Below are 27,985 nucleotides of genomic sequence, written 5' to 3' on the forward strand. Positions count from 1 at the left end.
CGTGGTGCCGCGGGGCGGGTACGGTGGCTGGGAGGCGGAGCCGGACGAGGCGTGCTAGAGGGGCGCGGCCGGGCCTACATATCCCGTGGTGCCGCGGGGCGGTTACGGTGGCCGGGAGGCGGAGCCAGGCGGGGCGCGCTGGAGGGGCGTGGCCGGGACTACATATCCCGTGGTGCCGCGGGGCGGTTACGGTGGCCGGGAGGCGGAGCCAGGCGGGGCGCGCTGGAGGGGCGTGGCCGGGACTACATATCCCGTGGTGCCGCGGGGCGGTTACGGTGGCCGGGAGGCGGAGCCGGGCGGGGCGCGCTGGAGGGGCGCGGCGAGCAGCTCACGCAGCCCGGCGGGGGCCCCGCAGAGCCAGGCATGGGGGAGCGCGGCGCGGGCGGCTCCCGCCGCAGGAGGTCCGGGCCCCGGCGGCCCAGCGCGGGCAGCCCGGCCGAGGGGGAGCCCGAGCGGGAGGCGGAGCCGCCCCGGGGGGGGCCGGAGCCGGCAGCGGAGCCCCCCGCCGAGAGCGACCCCGACAACTGCGGGGACTTCAGGTAAGGGGGGCCCCCAGCCCGTGTCCCCGCCCCTCCCCCCGTCCCCGGGGGGGCCCCCGTGTCCCCGCCCCTCCCCCCCGCAGGGGGGCTCCTGTAGCTCGGGTCCCACGGGGGTGCTGTGCACGGGGGGGGGGGTCAAGGCCTCCTATAGTCTGGTCCAGGCCCCTGTAGCCTGGGCCCCCACAGGGGCCCTCCCCATGGGCCCTAGCCCCAGGAGCTCCCCTTTGCCTGGGTCCAGGCCCCCCCCCGTGTTCCTTTGGGCCCAGGGGGCTCCCCCCTTGTGGCCCCTTCCAGCTGGGGTGATCTGGCCTCCCCCCCAGCAATGGGACAGACTTCAGAGCCCACACCTAGTGCTGCCCCTACGTACCTGTCCCTGCCCCCCACCCTGGGAGCTGTGGGGGAGATGTTTGTGAGCCCTTGTACCCCATAGTCTGGATCCCACCTAGCTGGCGTGGTGTGACCGTGTTAACTCTTGACCCTAATGATGTCCAAGGCTGTCTGTGCAGCGTAGCTGCAGTTATGTGTCTGACTCACGCAGTTGTGCTGCCGGCACAGAGAACTGTGTGTGCAGATAAGCCCCGAGCATGGTTCAAGGAAAAATTCCCTCTGCACAGACCAGCTCTGTCCCCGTGCTCTGGCTTGATTACACCAGTGGTGCACGAATGTGTAGTGAGTGTCTCACCCACTTGGCTTCTGCTTGTTTTATGCCCATATTTCTAATCTGGCTCTTGCACAGGACGCTACATTAAGAGGAGTGGCCAATGCACGTCCCCTGCCCTCTGCTCCAAGGGGAGAGTGCTGCGGCTGTGTAGGGTTGGCAGGGGGGAGAGGCGGGGAAGGGGGTCGGCCCTATAAACGGGGAAGGATTAGCATTGTAAAGGAGGCTGGATCAGCTCTCCTGAGGCCTCCCCCAGCTCACCCTGTTGCCATTTATCATCCCTTTGTTTACCTTCTTCTGCCAGTTTCAGGCCACATGGAAACACTTGTATCCAGGCCAACCTGAGTGAACTTCCCTGGCAGGGATCTTGTGACATCGTATCAAACGCTGCCCTGGAACAGGGTTCCTGCCTTGCTCCTGCTGGCGGCTGGTTTGTCGCCTGGAGGAAGTAATCCCGGCCCTCAGGCAGGAGGGATTTGCTATGGGTTCCCAGGCTCTAAAGTGGGGAGCCATCTTAATATGGGGCTGGTTTCTTGGGACTGCACCTGGAGAGCTATGATCCCATAATGTGGTGGCGTTTTGAGAGCATCCTTGGTGTGTTTATAACATCCCCTCATGCGAGTCAGCACTTGTAACCAGGGAAGAGAAATGCACATTGACTGGTCAGCTTTCCACGGCCATCTGAGAGCCTCTCAGGGGCTGCACTGGCTGAGTGCAGTTGTGTGACGGGGTTGCTTGTGATGGTGGGGGACAGGGCTCTGCAACCCTGGGGCTCTCTTCCAGTGTATGTCTTGTGTTCCTAAAGCTCATGCTTCAGGGTTTCAGCCAGCCATCAGCAGGGGTCAGGAAGGGATCCCCCTCCTCCCCCCAGTGTATTCTGAGAGTTTCTGCTTTCTCTGAAGCATCAGAGAAGGCCATGGCAGGAGGTCGGACATTGGGCAGGGTGAGTCAGGGCTCTGAGCTGGCACCAAGCCTTCTCTTGCTGGTTCTGGCTCGCATGCCAGGGTCTCCCTGATCTATACGTGGGCAGGGGTGTGTCATTGTCCTGTCGCATCCCCCTCCCCCTCCCGGGTCAGACTGACAGGGACCATGGGGGGCGGTTGCCTTCCCCTGCAGTGTGTGGGTCACTTGCCAGGATTAGCTGGGTGCAGCTCACTGAATCAGTTCCCTGCCATTGCAGCGCCTTGGGCACCAGTGCCCCATGGTCCCTGCTGTTCTCTGCCTGTGGCACACACCAGTGCAGTCTGCCATGGGTCTCCTCTCCACAGCTGGGTTTAGTGTGTGTGTGGTGGCCTGTGGCGTGCAGGTCAGACTAGGGGATCTGGTGATCCTGTCTGGCCTGAACCTCTGCCTCTAACCCCCCTGATAGCGAGACCAGCACCATGAGCACCCCACACTAAGTGACTCTGTTCCCTTCTCTTGCTGGTTGCGAAGTTCGACTCTCTAGGGCAGGGGTCGGCACCTTTCAGCAGTGCTGTGCCGAGTCTTCAGTTATTCACTCTAACGTAAGGTGCCGCGTGCCAGTCAGACATGTTAATGTTTTTAGAAGGTTTCTTTCTGTAAGTCTATAATACAGAACTAAACTATTGTTGTATGTAAAGTAAATCAGGTTTTTAAAATGTTTAAGAAGCTTCATTTAAAATTAAATTAAAATGCAGAGCCCCCGGACCGGTGGCCAGGACCTGGGCAGTGTGAGTGCCCTGAAAATCAGCTCATGTGCTGCCTTCAGCACCCGGGCCATAGGTTGCCTGCCCCTGCTCTAGGGTGTTCTGTGAATTCACTGGTTGGGGGGCAGGGCGCGAGGGGTTCCCCAACTGTTTGCTGGCATAACCCCGTTTAAATCAACGGTTTCCCTCCAGGACCCCAGACAGCATGGATGATGCCAGTTTTTGCTCTACAAAACGGCATCCTGCACTCAGTGACACCTCGTAGCTTTAGTGCCCGGGAGGTCGCACTGTGTGGAGAATGCTCTACAAAACGGCAGCCTCCGTGCATTGGGGCCTTGCACGTACCAGGCACGTGAAGTCGCGCTGTGCGGCGCAAACTGGTGTCCTCTGCCCACGAGATTGCTGTGACCACCCCCCCCCCCTGCTGATGGCAGGCCCCCGTTTGGGGTCCGGCCCCACAGCTTGGGAAATGCTGTAGAGACCCCAGAGCGCTGTAGATATGCCTGACACTGCATGACAGTAACGGCGCGGTCCCGACTCTGCCGACTGGCATGCCTGCCCTCTCCTCTCTGCCTCGCGGAGCATTCAGCAAAGCCAGCAATGAGCAGCAGCATCCTGGGAGGTGCCAGCAAGGCTGGATTTGTATCTTGAATGTCTCCAGGATTCTCCGAGCTGGTCTGTCAACAGCGATTTCAAAAGTTCTTTCCTCGCTGTACAAATCCAAGCTGCTGGCAGCTTGGGCATCTCTTCTCCCCCTTGTGGCCTGGCACAGTCGTACCAGCCGTTTGGCCTTCCTGGGGCCGGGCCCCAGCATGTCAGCTACTGTACACGTCCCCTCCACACTGGTCTCGTAATCCTGTCTCCCGCCTGGCACGGGTCTAATGCCTCTACTCCACCCTCTTTCTGGGAGAAGGGAGTTTGCTGGCTGAGACAGGGGTACGAGCCAATCCAGTGGCGGGGGGAGTGACTCTTGCCCTGAAGCAGAAATGCCAGCAGTGATTAAGGCCCTGTCTCTTCACAGTTAGTGCCAGGGAGGGAGCGTGGGGAGGTGCAGTCTCAGACCCCACAGGAGCTAGAGCTTTTTCAGAGGGAGCATGAGCCAGGAGAGTTGCTCAGCTGACGTAGGTGAGTTGCCTGCTGGAGGCTGATAATAGAACCCAGCGTGTGAGACTTGCTGCCAAATCTGGAGCGCAGAGAACAAAAGCACATGACTGTGTCTGCTGCTTAATCTTGGTCCCAAGCAAACTGACTCATGTGCGTGAGCCGAGCTGAAGGTCTGGGATCCGTTCCTGGAGACGGCCGTTGCATTGCTGGAGCTAACTGCTGACAGTATTGCTGAGAGGCTGCAGCCCGGATCAAGGCCCCACTGGCTCAGCATCAGCCAGCCTCTGCTCTGAGCTCAGGCTCCTCTTTAGACTGGAGAGAACAAGTGAGTCCCACCTGGAGGGAGGACAAGTGGCCACGTAGTGACTAGCCATGTGTACAGCTCGCCGCTAGCCTTCTGGAGGATTCCAAACCCCGTCTCCCCGGCCCCTGTCACTGCAGTGTCTGAACCGCACACCCTTTCCTGGCTTTCTTCCCCCACCCCCCGTAGGGCGGGGCAGGGCGGTTACCCCAGTGTGCCAATGGCAAGTCTCAGCTCCCCAAAGGTCACCCACTGCCTGTGGTGAGGAGGGGGATTGAACCCCAGTCCTAGTGCCTGCACCCCTGGGCCATCCCTTGCCTCCCACTTTACTGGCTGGAAGCCCGTATGCTTGTGGTGTTGTGGAATGAACAGGTGAGACACCTGCCAGGGATGGTCTGGTTATTACTTAGTCCTGCCTTGATTTCCGGGAACTGGACCAGCTGACCCCTCGAGGGCCCTACCGGTCCTACGCTTCCGTGAGTCTTCGTGGCTCACTTCATCTGCCACTGACGTGCAGCCTCCTCAGGGGTGCTGCATGATGGTGTTAAACAGCACAGTGGAACACAGTAAAGAATCCTGCATCCAAATGAGACTGCAAGGGGGGGTGTCGTAGGGTGGGGGGAGTAACAGGGTTGGCGTTCCCTGGGAATTCAGGGAGAGACCCTTCCCTTTATGGATTGCCATGGGATCTCTCAACACTGGTCAGAACTGCTGTTTCCTCATCGGAAAGATGGCAGTGGTAGCAGTGCAGTGCAAAGAACACATGCTGTGATGCTGGTTTGAAGTCCCCCGCCTCCACCCCTGCGGCTCTCAAGGATCAGTGCTCCCCTGATGCAGCAGGTTGCTGCTTCGCACGGGCACTGATGGAGTCGCAGTGCAAGGTGGGACGTAGCATTTACGTGAACCGCAGCCTGCAAAGGGGTCATAGTGCTTGTGGCACTGCAAGGGTTGGTTTTTGTAAGCCACAGGCTTGGCTGGCTCCTGCTCTGCAGACACATGGCCTATAACCTGTTCTCTCCTCGTGGCTGGCCGGCCACTTCCTGCTCTGGTTAGCTTGGAGAGCAGCCCCCTTTTCGGGCAGGCTCAGGTGCAGCACCTGGGGGCAAGATTGAGCGGAATCCACCTCCCTTGCCCAAGGTGCTGCTCCTGCTCTGCTGCCTGAGGAGTCAGTTCCCCGCTCTGGGGATGGAGGAAATGCCCAGGCAGTGTCCCCTGGCTTTGCTAGGGAGGAACAGGGGCCAGGACTCTGCCTCCCCCCTGTGCTGTGTGGAGGAGGACGAGGACCCCAGGGGGGGGTGAGAAGCAGCCAAGACTCCAGGTGTCACAGTCTGGCACTCAGTGGTGCTGGGGTTAGTGGTAGAAGGGGAGCAAAGTGTCTGCACCAAAGCCCAAGTGATGGAAATATACCGGGCCGGGGGCTTGTCAGCTGGCTAAGCACAGCTCCTCGTGCAGCCTGCCTGGCGAGAGGCAGCCCAGCTGCTAGCGAGACGCGCGCCGGGGGATAAGGCCATTTCTTCAGCGTGTCACTTTCTCTGCCTGTCTGGGGCTAGAAATACTGGGGTGGAGCAGGAAGGTGTGTGGGGAGGGGGGAGGCAGGACCTCTGAGTGGCCACTGGAGAAGTGGCCCTAGGCAGGAACTGAGCGACACGTTTGTGGACTGGCTAGAGCTGGGCTCGGAAAGGCACTGGGACGCTGTCTGACCCCAGTCAAGGTGCAGGCTGGCAGAGCTGCGTGCTCCGCTCAGAGCTAAGCAGGGTGGATTTGATTAAATCATGACTTAAATCACTAGTCAGGAGCAGGACTTTGGAGCTGGGTTCCAGCTCCAGGCAAAAACCTGCAGCTCCACTGCTCCAGAGCTGCTCCACGCTCCAGCTCCGGGCTTTGCTCCAAAGCCCTGGTCAGGAAGACTCGATTTAATCATGGATTTCTATAAAAGTGCATTCTTGTTGGTTGGTATAACTGTAATGCATTCTTCACAACTCAGATGTAGGGTTCATTTTTAGAAGGTACACACTATACATTTTAAAAGTGATTTATTCTGAAAACTTTTCAGATTAGTTTTACAGCTATTTCAGAAAATGAATGATTGGTTTCAGGTATCAGAGGGGTAGCCGTGTTAGTCTGGTTCTGTAGAAGCAGCAAAGAATCCTGTGGCACCTTATAGACTAACAGACGTTTTGCAGCATGAGCTTTCGTGGGTGAATACCCACTTCTTCAGATGCAAGCCATGAATGATTGGTTATTTCATTTACCAAAGGTAATTGAAGCAGATATTTATGAAGTCATTGGGAGGTGAACTATCTCCAGTTCAACAGGTTAATCATTAATATTTAGAGGATTTCCTTGCCATGCTGTATTAGGAGGAGAACATCACCAGACAGACACTTAAATTGTTTTATTTAACTAAAACAAATGTTATGTATTCTGGATTTTTTCAACAGCAAACATACAATATTTTAACAAAACAAGCATATGAATTTTTGAATTTAGCTAAACATTCAAGTTTTTTAAATAGGTTTGTTAAAGAATTTTAACAAAAATAGTTAAATGAAATATTTAAAAACATTTTTAATTGACAGTCAGCCCAGTCAGCTGAGAAACTTAAAATATTGGCTTCTGCAGCTAACTCGGTCGTCTTCACCTTCATTTTCCTGTTTGTTCATAATCTGGAAAAGAAAAACAAGCTTTCCTGCTTTTTCAGGTCCCAAATGATTTCTCAGTTTGGAATGAATTAGTGCAAAGGAAGAAAATATTCTTTCTATACCGGCAGAAGAAGCTATTGCTGTTAAAAGTGAGATCATCACTTCAGCAGTCTCTGAATCCACGTACTGAAGTGACTTCCACCAGTTCACTGCTGTGACTTTCTTTAAAACATCAGCAAACACGTTTCTTGAATGGTTCTTATTCCCAAACTGGGTCTCTTTTACAGCCTGCTGCCAGCATAGGTTTTCCCTTCTAGTGAGAGAATGGTCTGGCAGATCTCAAATCAATGAAGGCTACACTCAGACCTCAAGACTTCTGGAATATGCTGCTCAAACAGTTTCACTTTTGTTTCTACTGCCTGTCCCTCCCTTCTCACATTTATCTCCAGACTTCTCTTCCTTGTCCAGATCTATTCCGCCCCCAACGATCTTCTAGTCCAGTGGTCCCCAAGCTTTTCCATGGGGGGGTGCCAGATGACTAGTGGCCAAGGACCGTGGCCGCTGGACAAGCAGCCGCTGAAATGCCACTGTGAAGCAATGATGTCAAGAGGCATCGCTGCTGAAATTCGGCAGGATTTTGGCTGTGGCACTTCTTGGCATTGCCACGTTTTGGCGGCTGCTTGTCCAGCGGCCAGTAGGCGGCCGCACGTGGATGCCCCGGCGGGTGCCGCATTGGGGACCCCTGTTCTGGTCATTTAACTCTTTGAAACTTTGCACTTTTAGAGAGAGGTAAGGGATTGACTCTGTACACACATTTGCAGAGGGACCATAGGGTTGAGGTCTGTTATTTCTCACCTCTGTATATTTATTTAAAAACCCTTTTGTTGTTAACAAGCGTTTTGTCTGGAGATGCAAATTCACAGTTTGAGAACTGCAAAACTAAACCTCTCTGGTATCTTCTAGCCTGAGCACTGAGTCCCATTGGGGAGATAGAAAGGTTATTTAGGTTAATCTATCCAGAAGCCTGTGGAACCTCATAAGATTGGGTCCCTAATCCACGAACTATTGGAACTCGTTTACAAAACTTTCCTTAAACATTACCTGGATATTTGTCTTGTACTCTAGAATTAGAATTGATAACCCCTATTCCATGGTGATACCTTTGAGCTCTAATGTACATTAATTAAAACATCTTTAGATAAGTTTTTCCTCAAATCTGATTTTAAATTAAAAAAAAATCCAATGTTATTGGTTTGTTTTTCAAAGAATGTGATTTGTATCCCCGCTGGCGTCCCTCTGCCTTGGGCACAGCGCGCAAGGCTAACGAGAATCCTGTGCTCTCCATGAGTTACGGGCGGCTAAGAGGTGGTCAGACTTCTTCTCTTGGCAGGGCAGGCGCTGCCTTGGGGGAACGAGTGAAGGGTAAGAAGGGAGCCATTCCTGCAGAGCCGCCTTCAGAGGCATCCTGTGGCATCCCCCCGACAGCAGGAGCCCCCTGCTGTTAAACGCTGAGGCGCAGACGGCTGTAGTCTAGCCAGGAGAGACACTACTCCTGTGTTATGATCACAAGAACATCACTTGGTTTGATCAGCGGGTGCAGAGGCTGCTCTTTCTCTGAGGATTACAGGGAAGCCTCCACTGTGGAGAGCAAGTCCCAGCCAGGAAGGATGTAGTAGGAGAGGAGTCAAAACCCTGCTGGAAGCTGCAGTGCTGAGGCTGGCCACTGACTTTCTAGCCTAGTGTGGGGTGAGGGTCCTTAATCTTCTTGCTCAGACAGTCCAGAAGAGACCCTGCCCTGGACCCGGAGGCCTCTCACTATAGTTCAGGGTTCTTAATCCCATCCCCACCTGATTGTACCTTTCTGGCTCAAAACACTCCTGGGGCGTATCCCAAGTGCTGCCGTAGAATGTGGACGCAGGCGATTAAAGGTGGCGTGTCTGTCACAGGACACCTGGGTTCCACTTCAGCTGACTCCGAGCAAGTCCTTTACCTCTTGGCTTCGGGTCTTAAGGACCAGACGCAGCTCTAGAAATGTCAAGTCAGTCCGACTGCATTGTGTCTAAAATAGCAACCCCAGTGCGCACGAGGCTGGTCGGCTGGCTGTACTGAAGGATACCTCTCTTACAGCCAGTCAGCACAAGCCTCCTGTCTCTCACTACGGTGACTCCCCAGACACAGCGGCAAATCTCTCCCTCCTCCCTGAGCTCACTGCCACCCCCGCTCAGCCTTTCCTGCCCTGGCTCTAGCTCGCGGGGGTTAGCCTGCCGCTGCAGGGAGAAAATTGAGTGTCTAAATTTGGTGCCTAGAAATGATTCAAACCACTTCTAATTTCAATGGAAAACCCTTTCAGGGATCTAAAGTGGCTGCCACTCCTCGCTGCTGTGTCCTAGACCCACAGTGGTGGCTCTGGGTGTCTGTTACGAAAAGGCAAGTCTGCATCTGGCCTCTGCCAGTGCAGAGGGGGGGGCTGCTGTCTGCCTTCCCGCAGACCCTGGCTGTGTGCATCACTCCCCAGCCCTGGGTGAGGAGAGAGCGGGCGGCTGCCTAGCATTCATATGCAGAAGAGTTCCTGAGTGTTGGACCAGGAAACGGGGCAAGCCGGATCGAACCGCACAGACCCAAGTCTGAACTCCCAGCAGCCGGCGCTCTGACTTGTCCGGCTGTCTCCTCGTAAGAGGCTCAGCAGGGCCCTTAGCGGTGGGGAAACTCGGTGGGATATCGCTGCCTTGATCCTGGGATAATCCCAGCTCAAGTACTTCTAGGTAAGGTGATACAGAAGCCTGTTCCCGGCCAATCTGGCCTGGGCTGAGACCTGATGCCACGTTCTGGCCCCAGCTGAGCGTAAAACCCCTGTGTCTGGCCAGGTACATGCCGTGAGCAGGATTTTCAGCTCCCTGGTGTCCCCTGGGCAGGTGCCGTCACTGGCTCCCAGTCTGATTCCTTGTGCAAGCACAAGTGCCTCTAGCGGCTGCTTCTCGTCCCACTCTGACCCTGGCTGTGCCGTCCGCTTTGGAATTCCTGGCTCTCTGCCGCCCAGTCCCATGCCAATGCTGTGCCAGCCCAGAGTGCACCAGCCACATGGCAGGCACACCCCTGCCCCGAGGGGAGGCCCGTTCGCCCACCACGAGCGGTTACCCTAGTTAAATGCTGCACCCATGTGAAAGCAGGGCCTCCTGCACCCTGTCCGCACGACTCAAACAAGCCTTGCAGTCTCCCGGGGCCTTGAATCCACACGATACCACCTCGGGGGTCTTCCAGCTGCATGGGCCTGTTTGAGATAATGCCTGGAGGAGGGGTCTGGCTGCTCCCTGCTGCCGCAGCCACATGTGGGGACTGGTACCACTGTACTCCCCTAGGACCTGTGCCGCGTGTGGCCATGTATCCTGGTCCCTGCAGCAGCTCCCTTGGGTGGTGCACGCCTGCCCCTGCTCTGCAGCATGGAGTCGGCCCTAGCAGCAGTGTGCGTGCGGATCACTAACACTAGGGGTGAGACTCCTCCCGGGGGGAGGGAATAGCAAGCTCTGCCCAAGCTCTGGGTGGTCTGTCCCCAAGCCTCCCCCCGAGCCCAGCACTGATGTGAACGGGGCTCTCCCTGCTCTGGAGCAGGCTGACAGCCAGTGAGTGGGAAGGGTCTTGCTCCTGCTGGCTAGTGGCACAGTCCCCTCCCCGGCCCGCTCTGGAATGGCTCCGGAGGCTGGCAAGAGGCTTAACTCAGTAGCTTAAGAGGTTGTGATTAATGGTCAAGTAACAGACTCCTTGCTTAATCTCTGGGGGTCGGTAATGTTGGACAGGTTACGCAGGGGACCGATTGTGTATGGGACCCTCCTAGCTCACTGGGAGTGAGGTGCTTGGCCATGGGCCGCTGCCCCACTGCGGGGAACTGGCTGTCTCTGAACCCCCTGGCGGAGGCGGCTGTGCTGTTCACTCAGCTCTCTGGCGCTGGCGACTCCTGCAGCGACCGGCGCGAGCACAGTGCTGCCTCCTGTTCTGTGGCGGCTCTTCCGGAGTATCCGGGCACTTTCCCGCTGGGCACTTAGCAGGGTGACGGATCTGCCTGTGTTCTCGCTCCCCAGGGGAGCAGGGTGCACCACGCGGGGGCTCTCTCGGGTAGAGATTTTGCTGTCTCTCGGCAGAGGTCTGGCAGGCAGCAGCCCGAGCAGAAGGTGGGGAGGCTTGGGCTGGCCCTTAGTTCCTGAGGGGAGTTCGATCCGCTGTCTGGAGCAGGTCCTGGAAAGGCTGCGGCTCCTGGGAGAGCCCCATGGTGCCAGAGGAGCCAGTTGTCAGCCCCTCTCGTCCCACACCTTGGGGCTCTCTGGAGCTGTCTACACAGTAAAGAACCACCCGCGGCTGGGCCGGGCCAGCTGACTCAGGCTCCTGGGGCTCGGGTTGCTTCGTTGCTCTATAGACGTCTGGGCTTGGGCGGGAGCCCAAGCTGAGGGACCCTCCCAGCTCACAGGACCTGGAGTCCAGGCCCCAAGCCAAGCCCAGCCATCTCCACTGCAGTGAACCCCCCCCCCCCCCCCGCGGCATGGGCCAGGGGCAGCTGTGCAGACAGACCCTTGGCTGTGCCGGGCTCAGGGTCTATTTCCCGAACGCTGCAGCAGAAACCGTGCCAGGTTCTCCCACACCTGCCCGCTGCGGTGCCTGTGAGCCCCCAGGGCCCGTCCATCCTGGGGGTGACCAGCGTGGACACTCCACCGAACGGGGACCCACTGGCCATCAGCAGATGGCGGCTGCCTGGCTGCCCCGGCGTGGCCCAGATTCCAGCCTGTGGGGCTGGCACGGGGGCACCGATGTGCAGGAAGGCAGACGAGAGACCTGCTGGGGTCTCCCGGCCTCCAAGTCTGACTTGTGAAAGTCTAAACGTTTTGTGTCCATTCCTTCAGCTTCCTGGTCCCCCGCTCCTGGGGCTCCCTGGTGTGACTAGCTCTGGGGTCCCTGGGCTGCCGGGCTGCGTGTGGCCAGCTCTCGTACCGGCTGGGCCATGCCAGGACTCCCTCGCCCTGCACACGAGCAGTGGCTGTAGTGGTCACCGGCTGGCCTGGGGGCTGGCGAATGGGAGGGTGATGCCCCAGCCAGTCTTGCTAGGACGTAACCTGCCAGCAATCAAAGCTGGAGCTGCTGGGGGCTGGAGCCAGGGGTGGGAAGGGCTCCTGTGGGTCCTCGCCTGTCACTGGGACTGGTATAATCTGCTGGGATCTCTGCCTTCTCTCGCCAGGTGTCACAAGGTGCAGGAGTCTCTGCTCAGCTCCTCCAGCGGGTACAGCAACTACCGGGGCATCCTGAACTGGTGTGTGGTCATGCTGGTGAGTGTGAGCAGTGTCTGGGCCTTCCGCACGGGGGCCGGGGCCAGGTTCTCCCCACCGTGCGGGGGTTACTCAGCCAGGGTGCTGAAGGCTGGCGTCCCTGCTGGGGGCCAGGGCCAGGTTCTCCCCACCGTGCGGGGGGGTTACTCAGCCAGGGTGCTGAAGGCTGGTGTCTCTGCTGGGGGCCAGGTTCTCCCCACCGTGCGGGGGTTACTCAGCCAGGGTGCTGAAGGCTGGTGTCTCTGCTGGGGGCCAGGTTCTCCCCACCGTGCGGGGGTTACTCAGCCAGGGCGCTGAAGGCTGGCGTCCCTGCTGGGGGCCAGGGCCAGGTTCTCCCCACCGTGCGGGGGGGTTACTCATCCAGGGTGCTGAAGGCTGGTGTCTCTGCTGGGGGCCAGGTTCTCCCCACCGTGCGGGGGTTACTCAGCCAGGGTGCTGAAGGCTGGCGTCCCTGCTGGGGGCCAGGGCCAGGTTCTCACCACCGTGCGGGGGGGTTACTCAGCCAGGGTGCTGAAGGCTGGCGTCCCTGCTGGGGGCCAGGGCCAGGTTCTCCCCACCATGCGGGGGGGGGGGGGGGTTACTCAGCCAGGGTGCTGAAGCCTGGCCTCTCTCCGGCGCCTGCTCCTCTGGGCGTTAACGCCCAGACCGACACGCTGGCTGTTGCTCCCTGTCTCATGCAAGGAGCCGGCCAACTGCTCTGCTCCAGCAGAGCCATGAGCCAGCCAGACACTGCCCCTGTACCAGCCTAGCCCAGTCCTCGCTGCAGGGCAGCTCTAGACCAAACTGCACCCAAGGGGGTAGCAGCAGCAGGGCCGTGAGGGGCCTGGCTGCACGCTGGGCTCCCCACGCTCTGTGCCCAGGAGCAGTTGGGCAGCGGAAGGTCTCCACCTGCAGCCCAGACCTGCTCCGGCGGGTTGCAGAGCTCGTTCGGGGGCGTTGTGACCCCACCCCCAGCTGTGGGTCTGCAGCCAGGACAGGTGCCCCGGGGTGCTGGCTAATCCGGAGTCTGGGTTTAATTTGATTTGCCTGGGAAGGGAGCAGAAGAGACTTGGCGGCAGCAGAGCTGCGCTCTGTGGTAAACTCGCTCTTGCTCGTGGCACGGAGCTGCAGATGGTGGCAGAGCTGTGGGGCAGCCCTGTCCCTGGCAAGGGGCCCTGCCTCGTATTTCCTGCTGGCCCAGTGCACTAGTGAGCACTCCACTCCGACCTGCTGCCCCCCTCCCTGCCCCAGCGTCTCCTCCTCCCTGGGGGCTGGTGGAACTGCCCCGGGCTCTGTAATGGGCACAGCTGTCTGCACCGGCCTCAGCACCCACCTGCCTCTCTCCCCCGGCAGCGTGAGGCACACGGCCCCAGTGGCCTCCAGGACACCTGCAGCAGGGCCTCTGACTCAAACTGGACCCAGCTGGGATCCAAGGACCACGACTGGACCCAGTGGCCGTGCCTGAACCAGCCTGGCACATGCCTGCACAGACCCTTGGCCGGCAGATCCGCTCCCTGGGTGCCCTGCCTCCTCCGACCCGAGGCAGCACCCGCGAGCCTGGCCGAGCAGCCCGGCTGGGTTCTGCTCTGGGCATCCAGGGACTTGTTTGCCCCCAGAGGCAGTGACGCCAGTCGGGCAGGAGGAGCCGCAGGGACCTGGTCTCCTGCTGGCCCCTTTGCTAGGAGAAACGCTTGTTGACTGAAGGCCTCTGACCCTTTCCAAAGGGGACTGGGGACGCTGGGATCTGCAGCACGTGCTGTGGCCTCTTATCTCCCTCATGACTCACGTCCTGTGCCGCAGTGGCCCTTGTACGGCCTCTCTCCTGTGGTGCAAGCGCTCCCATCTAGATTGGGACACTGGAGCCTAGGGTGGGGGAGGGAAGAGGCTCTTGCTGGATCTGGAAGTGACCCATGTGGCAGTCACAGAAACGCCTGGCTGTCAGCGCAGGGCCAGCGGTGGAGGCTGTTAACCCTCAGTTCCTCGGGCAGGTCAAGTCCCCACCACCGCTCTGGGGAGACGCCTGCGGTGCAGGCCCAGGTGTGGGGTGGGAAGCTGCAGAACCCTGCCAGCCAGGCAGGCAGGGCCAGGGCCGACTCCGGTGACCCATGGCCCTGGGCTGGGCAAAGCTTCCCCCAGCCCCCGTCTGGGGCTGCACATAGACCTGACCGACCCCTGTCCTGAGGCCTGGAAGGTGCCGTATTGACCCGTGACGGGCGTGTGGCCTGTGAGACCCCTGACAGCCAGCGGTTGTGGGGAGGGGGCGGAGCAGCGGCCTGAGGGGGTGAAGGGGGGTGAGGCTTGAGCTCTTGCAGGGTTTGCCTGTCTCCATCTTGCCCGCCCAGCGCCCTGGGGCAGGGAACTCGGCGCCTAGCCAGTAAGCGCTCGCCCACAGCAGGCGTGTTGTGCTGGGTTCCCGGCAGCTCCCCAAGCAGCTGGCACAGCACCCGTCCCTGCTGTTCACTGCTCGGTGCCCTTCGGCTCAGTGCCCGCCTCCCGCAGGCTGCGGGGGAGTGCCGAGCTGAACCCTGACCAGCAGCAGGGTGGGGCTGGAGCTGGAGCTGCCGGCAGCGGGAGGGTGACTGTTAATAACCTGCCTTGGAGCTGCCACGTGGCTGAGTACGGCAGGTTCAGGCTTGTGCGGCAAGGCCCCTTTGGGGGGTTAGGAAACCGCCTGATACTGCGGCTCAAAGCCGAGCCCAGGCAGGGAGAGCTCTGAGCCGAGCGAACGGGCAGGACTGAGCCGAGGGAACCTCTCCAGGCAACGAGCTGCACTGCAGATGCCCAGGGCCAGCGGCCAGGCTGCCGGAAGGGGCTGGGGGGTGGCTCTGAGGGCCGTGGTAGGAAGCAGCTGTCCTGCCCCAAGTCAAAACAAAGCGGGAGCAAGTGTGGGAAGAGGGTGTGAACTCCCCGTTGTGCGGTGGGAGCATGTGATGCCCGAGCACAGGAAATGGAGAAACATGCGCTTGCTCAAAACTTCCTCAACTCCCGGGGTAGAACCCAGCCAGCCCCCGGGTCGCACACGCAGGGTCTGGCTTAGTGCCGTGTCTCAGGCACTGACAGACCAGCCAAGCCTCTGCTCAGTATGGGGCAGCCAGGTTCTATGGGGTTCAGAAATGCTCCAACCTGACTCCGGGGCCACATCTTCCCTTGGGGCTCTGATCTCGCTCAGCCACCTGCCCGGGAGCCAGCAAACACTGGTCCTGTCTCCCCACCTACGGGAGGGGGCAGGTCCCTGCCCCCCAGAGAACAGCTGGGCAGCCTGGCTTGCACCCTGTGACCTCAGCAGTGGTGCCGGTGACTTGCAGTGAACGCAGTGCGGGCTTCATCGACGGGAGGGGACAGGGTGGGATCTGACTTGTATTCTGGCAGCCCCACCCTGCCATGCTGGGCACAACACAGCTGCACACGTGGCCTCTGCCCCCCAAGCTTGCAGTGAGACCCACTGGGGCCTGTTGGCTACTTAAACTAGTTGCCCTGTAAGCAGGGATTGTGCCACTCCCTTGGGCCTGACCCCCGCGCCCTGCGGAGCAGCCTCCGAGAGGCTCCACTGAGGGAGTCGGGAGCACTGGTGAGGCCGGGTTGGTGCCAGGGACAGACCCATGGCCAGACACTGGGGTCCTGCCGGGCACAGCTGAGCTTGCAGGGGCAAAGGCCTGTGTCTTCTGGGGGGCAGGGTGGGAGAAGCAGGGAGCCCAGTGACGTGCTCTGGGATGTCCCTTGGGGGTGAGTCGCTCTGAAGGGTCTAACCCCCCCCCCCCGTTCCCAGCTGAGCCTCGTGGAAGCCCTGTCCCTGCTGAGCCAAGCCCCCGGGTGGAATCCTCCCCCCTTTCCTTCAGGAGCCGAGCCCGGCGCCGCGTCCCCGTCGCTCCCTGAGTAACGCTGGCTCCTTCTCTTCCAGGTCCTGAGCAACGCCCGGCTCTTCCTAGAAAACCTCATCAAGTAAGTGCTGACCCCAGGGTCTGCTGTGGGGCTGCTGTGGCTGGGCAGGGGCCGGCTGCAGACCCACTCCCACGGCAGAGTGTGACGGGACCCGATCACCTCTGGCATGAGCAGCAGCGGCTGCTGAGTCAGCTGCTCAAGTTCTGTCACTAGCAGGGTCCCTTCAGACCCCTTCTCCCTGCCCGTGCTGAGCCCCGCACCCCAGACCAGTCGTGCCAGGTGGGGCGCTGCTCCCACCCCCGGGGCGGCTCTGCGCTGGACTCTGGAGTGCCGCTCGTGGGCGGTGAGGTCTGACCGCGTTCCCACAGATACCTGGCGTGGGCCCAGTGAGGGTCCCCTCCCGCCAATGCCCTGGCCGCTGCCCGAGGCCTCTCGGTAGCCCCCTCCCAGGGCTCGGGAGCCAGCCCTGCGCTAGCCATGGCCACCTTGCACATGCTAAGGGCAGGGGTGCCACCCTGTGGTACTAACATGTACTGCAACTTCTGAAAGCAGCTTTCAAACCCTGCCTGTCAGGACCAGGCCCCTGTCCCCGCCGGAGCTGGGAGCTCTGACAGTACAGGGATGGGCTTTCCTTCAATCTGCAGCTCAGGACGGCCCCGAGCGCCGCTCGGGCCTGAGAGTTCTCGTCCTGGGCCACTAGCAGCCAGCTGGTGCCAGTCCCAGTGTGGGTCTGCTCAGTCCCTCGTGCCGAGTGCGGGCTTGGAACGAGGCCTGGCCTGGCTAGCTAAGGCCGCAGCCTCTGGGTGTTCCCGTGCCCATCCGCACTGTATGGGAGCCCACTGCAAACTAGCCCTGAGAGGGGCTCAGGTGGCCTGACACCAAGAGGAGTCCTGGGAGAAAAGCCAGCCCCTCTGAGCAGAGGGGAGAGCCCCTCCGCCCCACTGCTCGCTAAGCTGAGTGCTGATGAGTAACTGCGCAATGGCAGGAGACCGAGCCCTGGAGGGACCGAGCCCTGGGGCAGGGGTCCCTGGGGGGGACGTTCTGGGGATGCCGGCCGTGCGTCGCTCCTGCCCATTGTACGTGGGGCAGGGCTGTCTGGTCCATGTCTGTGGCTGGTGGGAGGGGGGAACCGCCCTCTGGACAGGGACCTGCTGGCCGCTCCCTGCTCCTCCACGTGGCTCGATGGCAGCGGGGACTCGAACCCATGTGGGCAGCCAGCCCCCGAGCCCTGTGCAGCACGTCAGGCAGGAGCTGCCCTCCAGCTCACCCGAGACGCGTTTCTCCTACAGATACGGGATACTGGTGGATCCGATCCAAGTGGTCTCCCTGTTCCTGAAGGACCCCTACAGCTGGCCCTCCTTGTGCCTTGTCATTGGTGAGTCTGCGAGATCCTGCCGGGGCTGAGCTGAGCTGGGCCCCACGGGAACTGGCTGCCTCCTCTCCTAGCCGTGTGGAGCTGGGACAGGCCCGCCGGAGCCCCGGCCCTTCCCCAGCAGGCTAGGGCAGGGTGTGCCCTGCTGAGGGCTCTGTCCAGCCCCTCGGCAGCACCAGAGCTGGGGCTCTTGCTCCCCAGGGGTCACAGCCTGACAGGAGGGGCGTCCCCCCGGGTCGAGCCCAGGGCCTGCCCTTTGTTCACCAGGTGCTGCCCGCACTGAGAGCTGCTCCACGGAGCAATCTGCCCAGATCCCGGCCCCTGCTCCCCTGCCCAGAGCACCAGCAGGATTCGCTCCTCAGCCCGTGCTGCTTGCTGAGGTGTGAGCACTGGCCATTGCAAGTGGTCACCCGAGGGCTGGACCCTCCAGTTAACCCACCTGATCTTGCAGACGGGCTCCTCCACCTGCCTCCAGGCACTGAGCTTGGGCAAATGCTGCAAAAAGCCCAGTCGCAGGTAATTAGATCCTTGGCTCGTGGGGGGCAGCCTGGGGTCCGGGCCAGATGTGCCTTTACCCACGTCCAACTCAGACCTGCTCCTGGCGGCTGCACTGGGCTTCTCTTCGTTCCTGGTCTGTCACAGCTGGCGGGGCTGGGAACCCATGTGCTCGCTGGCGACCTTCACGGATACAAGGGAAGGTCCTGAACCGGGAGCTAATGTTGCCAGCTGGAGATCCGTCCCTAGGATGGGGGCGCGGGGTCTCCCGAGCACGGCCTGCAGGAGTGATGCAGGGGGCAAGCTCCTAGCCTCAGCCCCCTCCTGCCTCCCCCGAGAGCAGAGCTGAGCGCTCGGACAAGCCACAACCCCTGTTCTGGGAGCAGGGGGACTCTCACTGCATCGCTCGGTGCCGGCCTGCTGCCCCTCGTGCCGGGGTCGGCCTTCCCGGTCCTGTGCTGCAGCGGCCTGTCTGCTCCCCAGCACCGATCCTGCAGCGTGCTCGGAGACTCAGCGAGGAGCCAGGCAGCGTATCGCCAGGGCCCAGCTGTGCTCAGAGCTCTCCAGGGTCCTGAGGGCCGGGGCTGGGTGTGCTGACTGTCTCTCTGTTCACAGTGGCCAATGTGTTTGCGCTGGGTGCTCTGCACACGGAGAGATGCCTGGCAGCGGTGAGCCCCTTTGCGCGTGGCCGGCGGGGTGGGGGTGGGGGTCACACTTGGGCTACAGCCGCTGGGCTGCTCTGGAGCCTGTGGCCGGGGAAATGGGCGTCTCCTAGCAAATGCATGGGCAGAAGGGGACTCGAGGATCGAGACGGGTCCTCTGACACCAGGCTGCAGGCACGGCACTGCCAGGCCAGAATGGGGGGGACGCACTGGGCCCAGTGAGCTGCCTAGGGAATCCCCTGGAGTGCGTGGCTCTGGACTGGCCTCTGCACCGGATAAGGGGACGCCCTGCCTTGTCCTCAGTCCCGCAACCAGCAAGTGTCCGTGGAGCACCGAGTGGTGCCTCGTTCTGCCCTGGCTCCATCTCCGCTGTGCACCCCAGCAGCGGCCTTAGGCTTGTTACTTGTGGGGGGTGGGGGAGGAGTGAACGGGGTTACGCTAAACCTGACAGGTGGAACGAGCTCTCGGGCTGCAGCCCAAAATCCCTGGCATGAATCTCACTGGCCTGGTCTCCAGCAGCTGCTGTGTCAGCATCTACCAGCTGAGCTGCCTGCAGGCCCGGGGAGCAGCGAGCAGCCTGTGCTGGGCCCTGCCTGGAATACCTCTCCCCAGGGGAGCAGAGATCGACCGAGGGCACCTGTCCTTCAGAGAGCCTGAGCCAGCAGCACTCTGGGGCACGCTGAGCCGCAGGCGCGTTCTGGGCCTGGCCTGTCTGAGGGCGGGAGGAGCTGCTGCGATTCCTGTTCCCAGGTGGGAGGCCCAGCACCTGGCTCTGGCGAAAGCCTCCCTGGGGCCCAGTCCTGGGTAACGGAACGTCCCTGCAGCAAAGCGACCAGGGTGAGGGCGAGTGCTGCCTTCTCCGGCTGTGCCGTGCTCCGGGGGGAGAGGTCGTCAGGCCCGTGGGGGCAGCCTCCCCGGAGGAGGGGTAGGGCCGAGGGCTCAGGGCTGTTGTACTGGCCTCATGTCTCCTGGCTCCCTGCAGGGCTCCATCTCGGAGAACGTCGGCTCCGTCATCCATGCGTGCAACCTCCTGACCATCCTGTGTTTCCCAGCGCTGGTGGTGCTGGTGGTCTCCTCCGTCACTCCGGGTAGGTGGTGAGCCCCCCAGGCCCTGGCTGCCAGCGCTGGCTGCATACAGATGTGGGCTCACGCTGCAGGGACCCCCTGGGATACTGGAGGCTCTGGGCTCCCCGGGTGGGAGCAGGATCAGCTGGGGATGCCTGGGGCGAGGCTGCAGCAGCGACCTGCTCTGGGGAGCTGCTGTCTGACCTTGACCCTGTTGGTCTCTGAGGCTGGGGGTCCCTGGGGACAGGCTGACCTGGGGTCTCCCCTCCAGTGTTAGGTGCTCGCTAACCAGGGTGAGGCGGGGCTGGCCAGGGCCAGTGAGTCGCCCGGGGACGCCGGCCTGCAGCGGTGCCTCACGGGTCGCTCACGCTCCCGCCTTCTCTCCCCAGTCGGCGCCGTGTTCGCTCTGTCCATCTACACCATCCTCTTCCTCAAGCTCTTCTCCTTCAGGGACGTGAACAAGTGGTGCCGAGCCAGGGGCCGGCCCAAGGCCGCGCGTGTGCGCCCAGGTGAGCCCCGGTGGTGGGTGGGCGGGCGGCGGCTGCAGCACGGCGCGGTGCTGCCCTGCGTGACTGGAGCAGCAGGCGCAGGCAGCCGCTCCCCAGTGCCAGGAATGCCGCTATGGCCTCTGCTTTGTGGCTGTATTGCAGGCGAGTGGAGCCCCCCTCTCTGGGGCTTGCGGCCAGGTCTCGCTCTGGCACGATGCACGAGTGGGGCTCGTCCGTTCCTGGGAGGGAAACCGCCCTGGCCACAAATGGGTCTGCAGAGATTGGCGCTGCAGCTGGCTCTGCCTTAGTGCGACTGCCATCTCCACATCTCTGCTCCTCCCACGTGACTGCCCTCCTCCCATGGCGTGGGGCTAGTGAGTCTCAACCGCAGCCCGAGCGACCCCGGGGCCTTCAGGCTAATGGCTCCTCTCCTCTCCTCTCCTCTCCCAGCTTCCGGGCTGAAGAAAGCCAACGGGGAGGTGGTGCCGAGCGGCGTGTGCTATCCAGCTAACCTGACCTATAAAGGTAACTGAGCTCCTGGCCTGCAGTGTGGGGGTGTTAGGCTGTGATCACTGGGAGGGGCCTATTGCCCAGCACACCTGGGCTCCTCAGCTCTCTCCCAGAGCAAGTGCTGCTGAAAGCCCGGGTGGGCCAGCTGGCCGCGGGCGCTGATGGCTGCGTGGAACTGGCCCCAGAACTCTCTCAGGAGCGTAGGAGGCCAATTCAGGCCGGGGAGAACAGGGCTGTGACGAAGTGGGGCTGTTCTTACAGTTTCCTCTGAATACTGTGAGTGCCTCAGTTTCCCCTATGCATTAAAAGTCTCCATTGTGCATAAATGGTTGACAATCTGTCTCCTGGCAACTAATGACCAGGGCCCTTCCCCCCTGCAAGGGGATGCTAAAGGAAGAAAGATCAGGTGACCTCCTGGCCCAGGAAAGAGACAAAGCCCAGAAAGGAGGGGCCGGAGGGGGTGTCAGTTTGGAGCTGGCTGGGGACGAGGAGTGAGGGCAGACGTGGGGGTCTGGCTCACTGCCCCACAGAATGGACCTGGCCGAGGGGTCACGTTCTCTGCACCTACAAGCTCTGTTTAGCCCGTGTTCCTGTCATCGAATAAACTTCTGTGTTACTGGCTGGCTGAGTGTCACGTCTGACTGTGCAGTGGGGGGGCAGGACCCTTTGGCTTCCCCAGGACCCCGCCTGGGCGGACTCGCTGGGGGAAGCGCACGGAGGGGCAGAGGATGCTGAATGCTCCAAGGAGAGACCCAGGAGGTGAAGCCGTGGGAGCTTCTTGCCTTGCAGACAGGCTGCTGCGAGGGAGAGGAGGCTCCCCAGAGTCCTGCCTGGCTTCGTGGGGAGCAGTTCCAGAGCAGCACCCGGGGACTCCATGAGGGCTAATAGTCACCTCCCAGCTCTGCCACGGCAGGACAGTGACCCAGGTGACAGGCTGCTGGCACCTACCCGCAGCCTCACCTGCCGGCTCTGAGCCCTGCTGGGGGTTGAACGCTGGCGGCCCTGCTCCATAGGGCCGTCCCAGGAGCTTGCTGCCCACTCGCCCTTGGCTGCTCTGGGCAGGTGGTGTCAGTGCTGCTTGTTCAGAACCTCAGTAACTATCGGCCCGGGGCCCTGGCGGGGGGCCCGGGGCCCTGGCGGGGGGCCCGGGGCCCTGGCGGGGGGCCCGGGGCCCTGGCGGGGGGCCCGGGGCCCTGGCGGGGGGCCCGGGGCCCTGGCGTGACTCTGCTGGTCTGTTTCAGACATGTACTACTTCCTGTTTGCTCCCACGCTCTGCTACGAGCTGAACTTCCCTCGCTCGCCCCGGATACGCAAGCGCTTCCTGCTCCGCCGGCTCTTCGAGATGGTAAGGCAGCCTCGGGCCCTGCTCCTGAGCGCTGGGCCAGCGACAACCCTCCGGACTCAGCAGGTGCCGATTGTGGGCGGCCCACAGACAGGGCTGGCAGCGCGTGGCCCATGGCTGCTCCTGCAGCACCGACTCCAGCTTTGGAGAGTGGGCTGAGGAGAGTCCCAGGCTGGCGTCTCAGCAGAGGTCTCCTGAGCAGGCCCGGGGGGCTGCCTGTGGCTTTAACTCCCTGTCGTCCTAGCTGGTGGGCTGCAGCATGCCCGCTGGCGGGCAGGAGACCCCCCTAGCTCAGTGGCTGCGACAAACCCGGCATTGCTCCAGGACGCTGGCCTCCTGGAGCTGGCTCCTGGCTTGGCCTGAGTGCTGCCATGCTGGGACAGTGTGGCCTGGTGCCTGGATGGCACTGAGGGGCCCATATGCCTCCTGGGCCTGTCTGCCAGGTCTCCAGCGCCTGAGCGGCCAGGTGTCCGGCATGGGCCTGTGCTGTGCAGGGGAGGGGCCCTGCCGATCTCACTGCTGCTGCCTCTTTCTCTCCAGCTCTTCTTCATCCAGCTGCTGGTGGGGCTGATACAGCAGGTATGTGGATGGGGCAGCAGAGACCATTCCCTGGGCGGCTCTTGGTGGGAGGGGGCACAGCGGGGGTCTCAGCTTTCTCCAAGCACAGGCATAGCTGAAACTGGCAGAGGTGGGGTGGTAGGCAGGAGCCACCCGCCATCCCCAGGCCGGCGTCGCCTCTGGCTGACTCAGCACGTGGTGCCAAGTGCCTGGTGCGGGGCGGGCTGGAGCCTTCTCTCTCCAGGGCCCTCCTGGCCGAATCAAAGGACACAGACGCTGCGCCATGTTCCCGGCACAGGGAACTGAGCCCTTCAGAACTGAGGGGGGGGTGGGAACAAAGGGCAGACACAGGCTCCCTGACGAGCATCTGTGATTAACGAAGTTGGATCTAGGCCCCCGGCGGCGTGTGGGACTCCAGGCGAGCGTCTGTGGGGCAGGTTGGGATCGGCCAAGCAGCTAGAGGGGCTGCACGGGGGCACGGACAGACTTGCCAAGCAGGCAGTGACTGCAGCTGGCTGACTGGGGGGTCCCCAGATCCTGGGGTGAGGGGTGGGCTTGGTGCGCTGGGGGGAGCAGCCTGACTGTCTGGAGCTAAACTTCGTCTTCTCTTGCAGTGGATGGTCCCCACTATCCAGAACTCGATGAAACCTTTCCGGGTGAGTCACCAGCCTCCCTTATATCCAGTCTGGGCTACAGATTCCCTCCCCCAGCTCCGACTCCGCAAGCTCCCTGCTGTGCCTCTCTCCTCTCCTGCGGGGCTGCTGGCACGAGCCCTAGGCGGGCAGGAGGCGGCCATCTCCCGCTCTGCTGCTTGTGCACTGGCTGACTGGCCACAGCCGGGGCCCCCAGGGGCAGCACCTCAGAGCTCCGTGCCCTGCAGCCGGCCGTGCAGTGGCCTAAACGGAGGGGGCTTGAAGGCCACTCGCGTGGCCGGTGCCCTGGCTGCCCTGTGGCCTGCCCCACAGAGGGTGCGTGCTTCCTTAGCAGGCCTCAGCAGGGACCCCAGCCCTTCCTGCCAGTCTGGGATCTGAACAGGCCTCGCCACTGAAGGAACAAGGCTGTGGGGTATCTGGGAGGGAGTAGGGGAGTCCTGAAAGCAGCCTTCTCCCCACCCCCCAGCTTGTCCTGGCCAGCTGGGACTGACGCTGAGCTCTCCTTCCAGGATATGGACTACTCCCGAATCATAGAGCGCCTCCTGAAGCTGGCTGTGAGTACTGCAGCTCGAATTCACCACCTCCCTCCAGGGCTGGGGACGTGGCAGCCTTCCTGAAACAGGCTCCCAGCACTGTCTGGCTTGGCAGAACCTGCTATTCCATCCCCAGGCCTCTCCTGGGCAGCGGCTGGCAGTAATGCCAAGGGGCGGCTGGCTCTGCTCTCCAGCAGGGAACTCCCTGGAATGCCTCGGGCGTCGGCCAAGGGCTTGAGTTCGGTCTGTTCCTTTCTCTGGGCAGGTCCCCAATCACCTGATCTGGCTCATCTTCTTTTACTGGTTCTTCCACTCGTCGCTGAACGTCCTGGCTGAAGTGATGCAGTTTGGCGACCGGGAGTTCTACAGGGACTGGTGGTGAGCAGTGATCCCCTCGGGGCGGGGGGGCCGCGAGGAGCTGCCTGGAGGGGAAGTGACAGCTCCCCCAATGGCCCCAGGCCCATATCAACAACCCTGCGTGGGGGGCGGGGATCCCCTTGGGCTCAACTAGCCATTGTGGCCAGCTGCAGGGAGCTGGTGGCACCAGCACCATGGAGACTCCGGCTGCCGCCTTCGTCCCTGATGGGAGACGAGACTGTCTCACGCATGTAGCAGTGTAGAGACGCCATGTGGCTTGTCTGTGTAGCCCCGTCCTGCTGCCCACCCCCTGGGGTGAGGGGGGTCTTGAGCCCCCTGAGACTAGGAAGACCCTTACAAAGCACTTCCAGTGCCTTCCTGCTGGGCTCGGGGCTCTCCAAGGAGCATGCGCAGGTGCTGCAGGGAAGGGAGCTCCTGTACTGGGAGAGACACCGTCCTGTCTCCATTGTCCGTGCCGAATACCTGGGGCCTCCTGGTGATGCTGTGCCATTGACCAGTTCCTTCTGGTCAGAGCTGGCTCCCCAGGGATGGTGGTCGGTGTCGCTGTCCTCGGATACCCTGCTAGAGGCCACAGCCCAGTCACAGGCGGGTCAGTCTGACCCCAGCGGAGCACGTCGGCTCTGCCAGGGGACTTCTGCAGCTCCATGCGCACACTGCGGCCAGAGCTGCCTGGGAAACCCAGGCCCATGGGAGCCACTGGACGAACCCTGCGGGTGTTGGTCTGAACTGCAGTTGGAAATCAGGGTTGTACATCGGGTCCCTCCGCCCCTTCCCCTCTTGCGGCTAAACATGACTGGCCAGCGAGCAGGGGCTGCCCTTCCCTCGGAACGGGGCCAGCCGGCCCCCCTGGGATGGGGCTGCTGTTAAATGCACTTCTACCAGACAGTGCTGGGGGCAGAGGGGAGCGGGGGCCTGTGAAACCCCAGCTAGATGCCCAGCAGCATGAGGGGGAAGTCCTACATGGCCCCCCGGTGCTGGCCGTAGTGACGGTCCCTGCCCTGCTGGCCGTTGGGAGCAGAGGGGTTGTGCTGGTCCCAGGTCTCTGCGTGCCCATGGCTGGGATGTTGCTGATGCCGGTTCTCTCCCCCAGGAACTCGGAGTCCGTGACGTACTTCTGGCAGAACTGGAACATACCGGTGCACAAGTGGTGTCTCAGGTACGGCTCAGCGAGGGCCCCCCCGCCCAGTCTGCTGGGGGCTCGGTGCGGCTGCTCCCTCGGGGCGGAGGGAGGCGCTGTGAGCTAAGAGCTTGGTGGAGAAAAGCCGACTAGAGACCACCCTGAGCTCCTGCGCTGGGGCAGACGGCAGCAGGCTCCTGCAGGGCTGATCAGCACGTGAGGATGCTCCGGGAAGGGGCAGCTCCGCGAACCTAGTTCCTTCTCCTCGCGGGGCTGGGGGACGCTCCCAGAACTCCCTGCTGCTGCTGCTGCCTGCAACAGCCAGTGCTCCCCTGCCTGCTCCGCTCCCTCCCACGCTAACTCCTGCGCTGTGTTCTAGGCACTTCTACAAGCCGATGATCAAGAGGGGGGTCAGCAAATGGACAGCCCAGACTGCAGTGTTCCTGGCATCGGCTTTCTTCCACGAGGTTGGCACCTGGCTTGCTCCCTGCGTGGGAGGGAGGGGACTCGGCGTCGGCTGTTGGTTGCGAGAGCTGCGTAAAAGGAACGTTCATGGCCTGACCGGGGAGAGGGTAAAACTCGGAGCAGCCTGCCCTCAACGGGACAACCAGCCAGCAGTGCAAGCCCTCGGCGCGCCCGCACCTCGCTGGGAGGAGAGAGCTGCCGACAAGGCAAACTCTGCTCAGCGCTGCCCCCGGGATGCTTCCAGGGACTAGTTCTGGGCAGCTGGGTCTGGCTCTGGGCTGACTTGGGTTCCCATCCTGGGGGAAGGGAGGATGCTGGGGGTGGGCTGTGGTTAGTGGGCTCAACCATCCCTCCCCCCTGTAGCTGTGGGGGGTGGATCCAGGAGGGCCAGCAGCAGCTCCTCTGCCCACCTTGGGGAATGCAGTGGGGCTTGGGGGCCATGCATGGAGCTGATGGACTCTTCTCTCCTCCAGTACTTGGTCAGCGTGCCCCTGAAGATGTTCCGGCTGTGGGCGTTCATGGGGATGATGGCTCAGGTAAGACCTGGGAGGTAGGAAGGTCACCTGGCTCCTTGGGTTTCTGATCCTTCCAGGGAATCTCCATTCTAGCATGCTGGAAAACTGCTCATGCCCATAACTGGGCCTTCTCCACTGCCGTATTCCACATGGAACCGTAGGGAGATGCCTGCCCCTCGTGTTCTGTAGCTGCCGCCTTCAGTGGCTCCTTCCCAGTGCTCTGTGGCACCCACCGCTGCCTTTGGACTCATGGGCCAGGCACTGGGGCCTGTCTTGGTTATTAACACACCCCCTCGCATGGTATCTGTGCTCTGTTCCGCCCCCTTGGTGCGTGACGGCCTGTCTCTGAGGCTTGGAGTCCAAGCTCTGACTGTTCCTCCTCCCAGATTCCACTGGCCTGGCTTGTGGGAAGGTTCCTCAGAGGCAACTATGGGAACGCAGCCGTATGGATCTCCTTGATCATCGGGCAGCCGATAGCCGTCCTGATGTACGTTCACGACTACTACGTGCTCAACTACGAAGGCAGCCAGTGATGCATGTGGACTCCCCGTTCCTCCCTCTCCTTGTGGTGTCTGCAAGGAGCCTGGCCGGGGTCAGAGCCCCACTTCCTGCTGCTCTCCGCAAGCCTCTGGGACTGACTAGCACCAGCACATGTGCGGAGATGTCAGTCTAAGGAAGCTGCCTTGTCTTTTTTATACGTGTGTGTAATCAATGGGGATGAGTGTTTCTGTGAATTGAATGTTGGATCAATGCAATATCCTCCAGTGAGAAGCACCGGGGAGGAGGCAGGGCCACCATGGGCCCCTTCTCTCCTATCACTGGTGTTAATGCTCAGGATCAGATTCTTGAGAGGGCATTTCCCAGGCTCCTGTAACAGGCCTTGCAGGTGTTCGGGGCTGAGCTTAGGGCCTGCCAAGGCAGCACCAACATCTTCTGAGGCCCACTGGAGAGCTTGGCGAGCTGAGCCTTCAGAATGTGTTTCTGCTCTGACCGCCTCTGGAACGTTGCCCCCGTCTTGGCAGAGGAGATGGGCGCCTGCTGCCTCGTCCCTAGGAGCTGGCCAGCAGCAAGGGCTGGGCCTCCATGTAGGGTGTCAAAGCTTTAATGTGGTGGCTCCTTTGCCCTGCCCGGTGCAGAGGCAGCCAGCTGGGAGCTGCCATTTTTAAGGCACTTTAAAAGGACTTTCACTGAAGTCTCAGATTTTGTTCTCACTCCGTCCCATGTTCAGACATGCCAGCTACCGCCTCTTTAAAAGGCAGCTGTTGCTGAAGGGTCTCTCCCTCAGCCCTGATCCTGCAGCCCTCCTGAGAATCCTTCCAGGTACCAGCCTCCCTGTGGGGCTAGCCCCTGGCTGCAGGACCCAGCAGATGGCACCAAGGTGAACCAGGAGCTGCCTGCTCTTGTGTGAAGCTCCCCAAGTAGGGGAGTCTCTGTTCGTGGCCACCCTGCAGGTGCCTCTGGTTTCTGTACTGTGCACAGGTTCCACTTGGGCTCCTCTCGACAGCCCCCCTAGTCTGTCCTTGAGCACACCCAGGGGGCTGCATTGCCCTCCATGGCTGTGCTGCTTGGGGGGGTGACTCTGAGATGGCAGGTCCCATCTGGATCTGTGTTGAATGTCCCCTGGGGGGGGGGGATGAGTAGTCCATGCAGGGGCCACAGTCCTGTGTGCTACCCACCTCCAGAAATGTCTGTCTGCCCTAGCAACGTCTGACACTTCGTCTGTATCTGCCAAACCGTGAATAAAGCATCTTTTCCAA

General features: G+C 61.4%; 1 protein-coding gene across 1 annotated transcript; it reads left to right on the top strand.

The window, feature by feature from the left end:
* Nucleotides 1-283: 283 nt before the first annotated feature.
* DGAT1 (diacylglycerol O-acyltransferase 1) lies at nt 284-27,985 on the top strand. The gene is made up of 17 exons (XM_039526335.1): nt 284-539; nt 12,130-12,217; nt 16,095-16,135; nt 17,365-17,450; nt 18,558-18,610; nt 19,587-19,692; nt 20,059-20,178; nt 20,608-20,682; nt 21,909-22,012; nt 22,550-22,588; nt 23,182-23,223; nt 23,730-23,774; nt 24,019-24,131; nt 25,222-25,287; nt 25,628-25,715; nt 26,187-26,249; nt 26,615-27,985. The coding sequence occupies exons 1-17, from the start codon at nt 364-366 to the stop codon at nt 26,759-26,761; spliced, it is 1,452 nt and encodes a 483-aa protein (XP_039382269.1). The 5' UTR covers nt 284-363; the 3' UTR covers nt 26,762-27,985.

This window comes from Mauremys reevesii, linkage group 2 (assembly GCF_016161935.1).
Source record: "Mauremys reevesii isolate NIE-2019 linkage group 2, ASM1616193v1, whole genome shotgun sequence".
NCBI lineage: Eukaryota > Metazoa > Chordata > Testudines > Geoemydidae > Mauremys > Mauremys reevesii.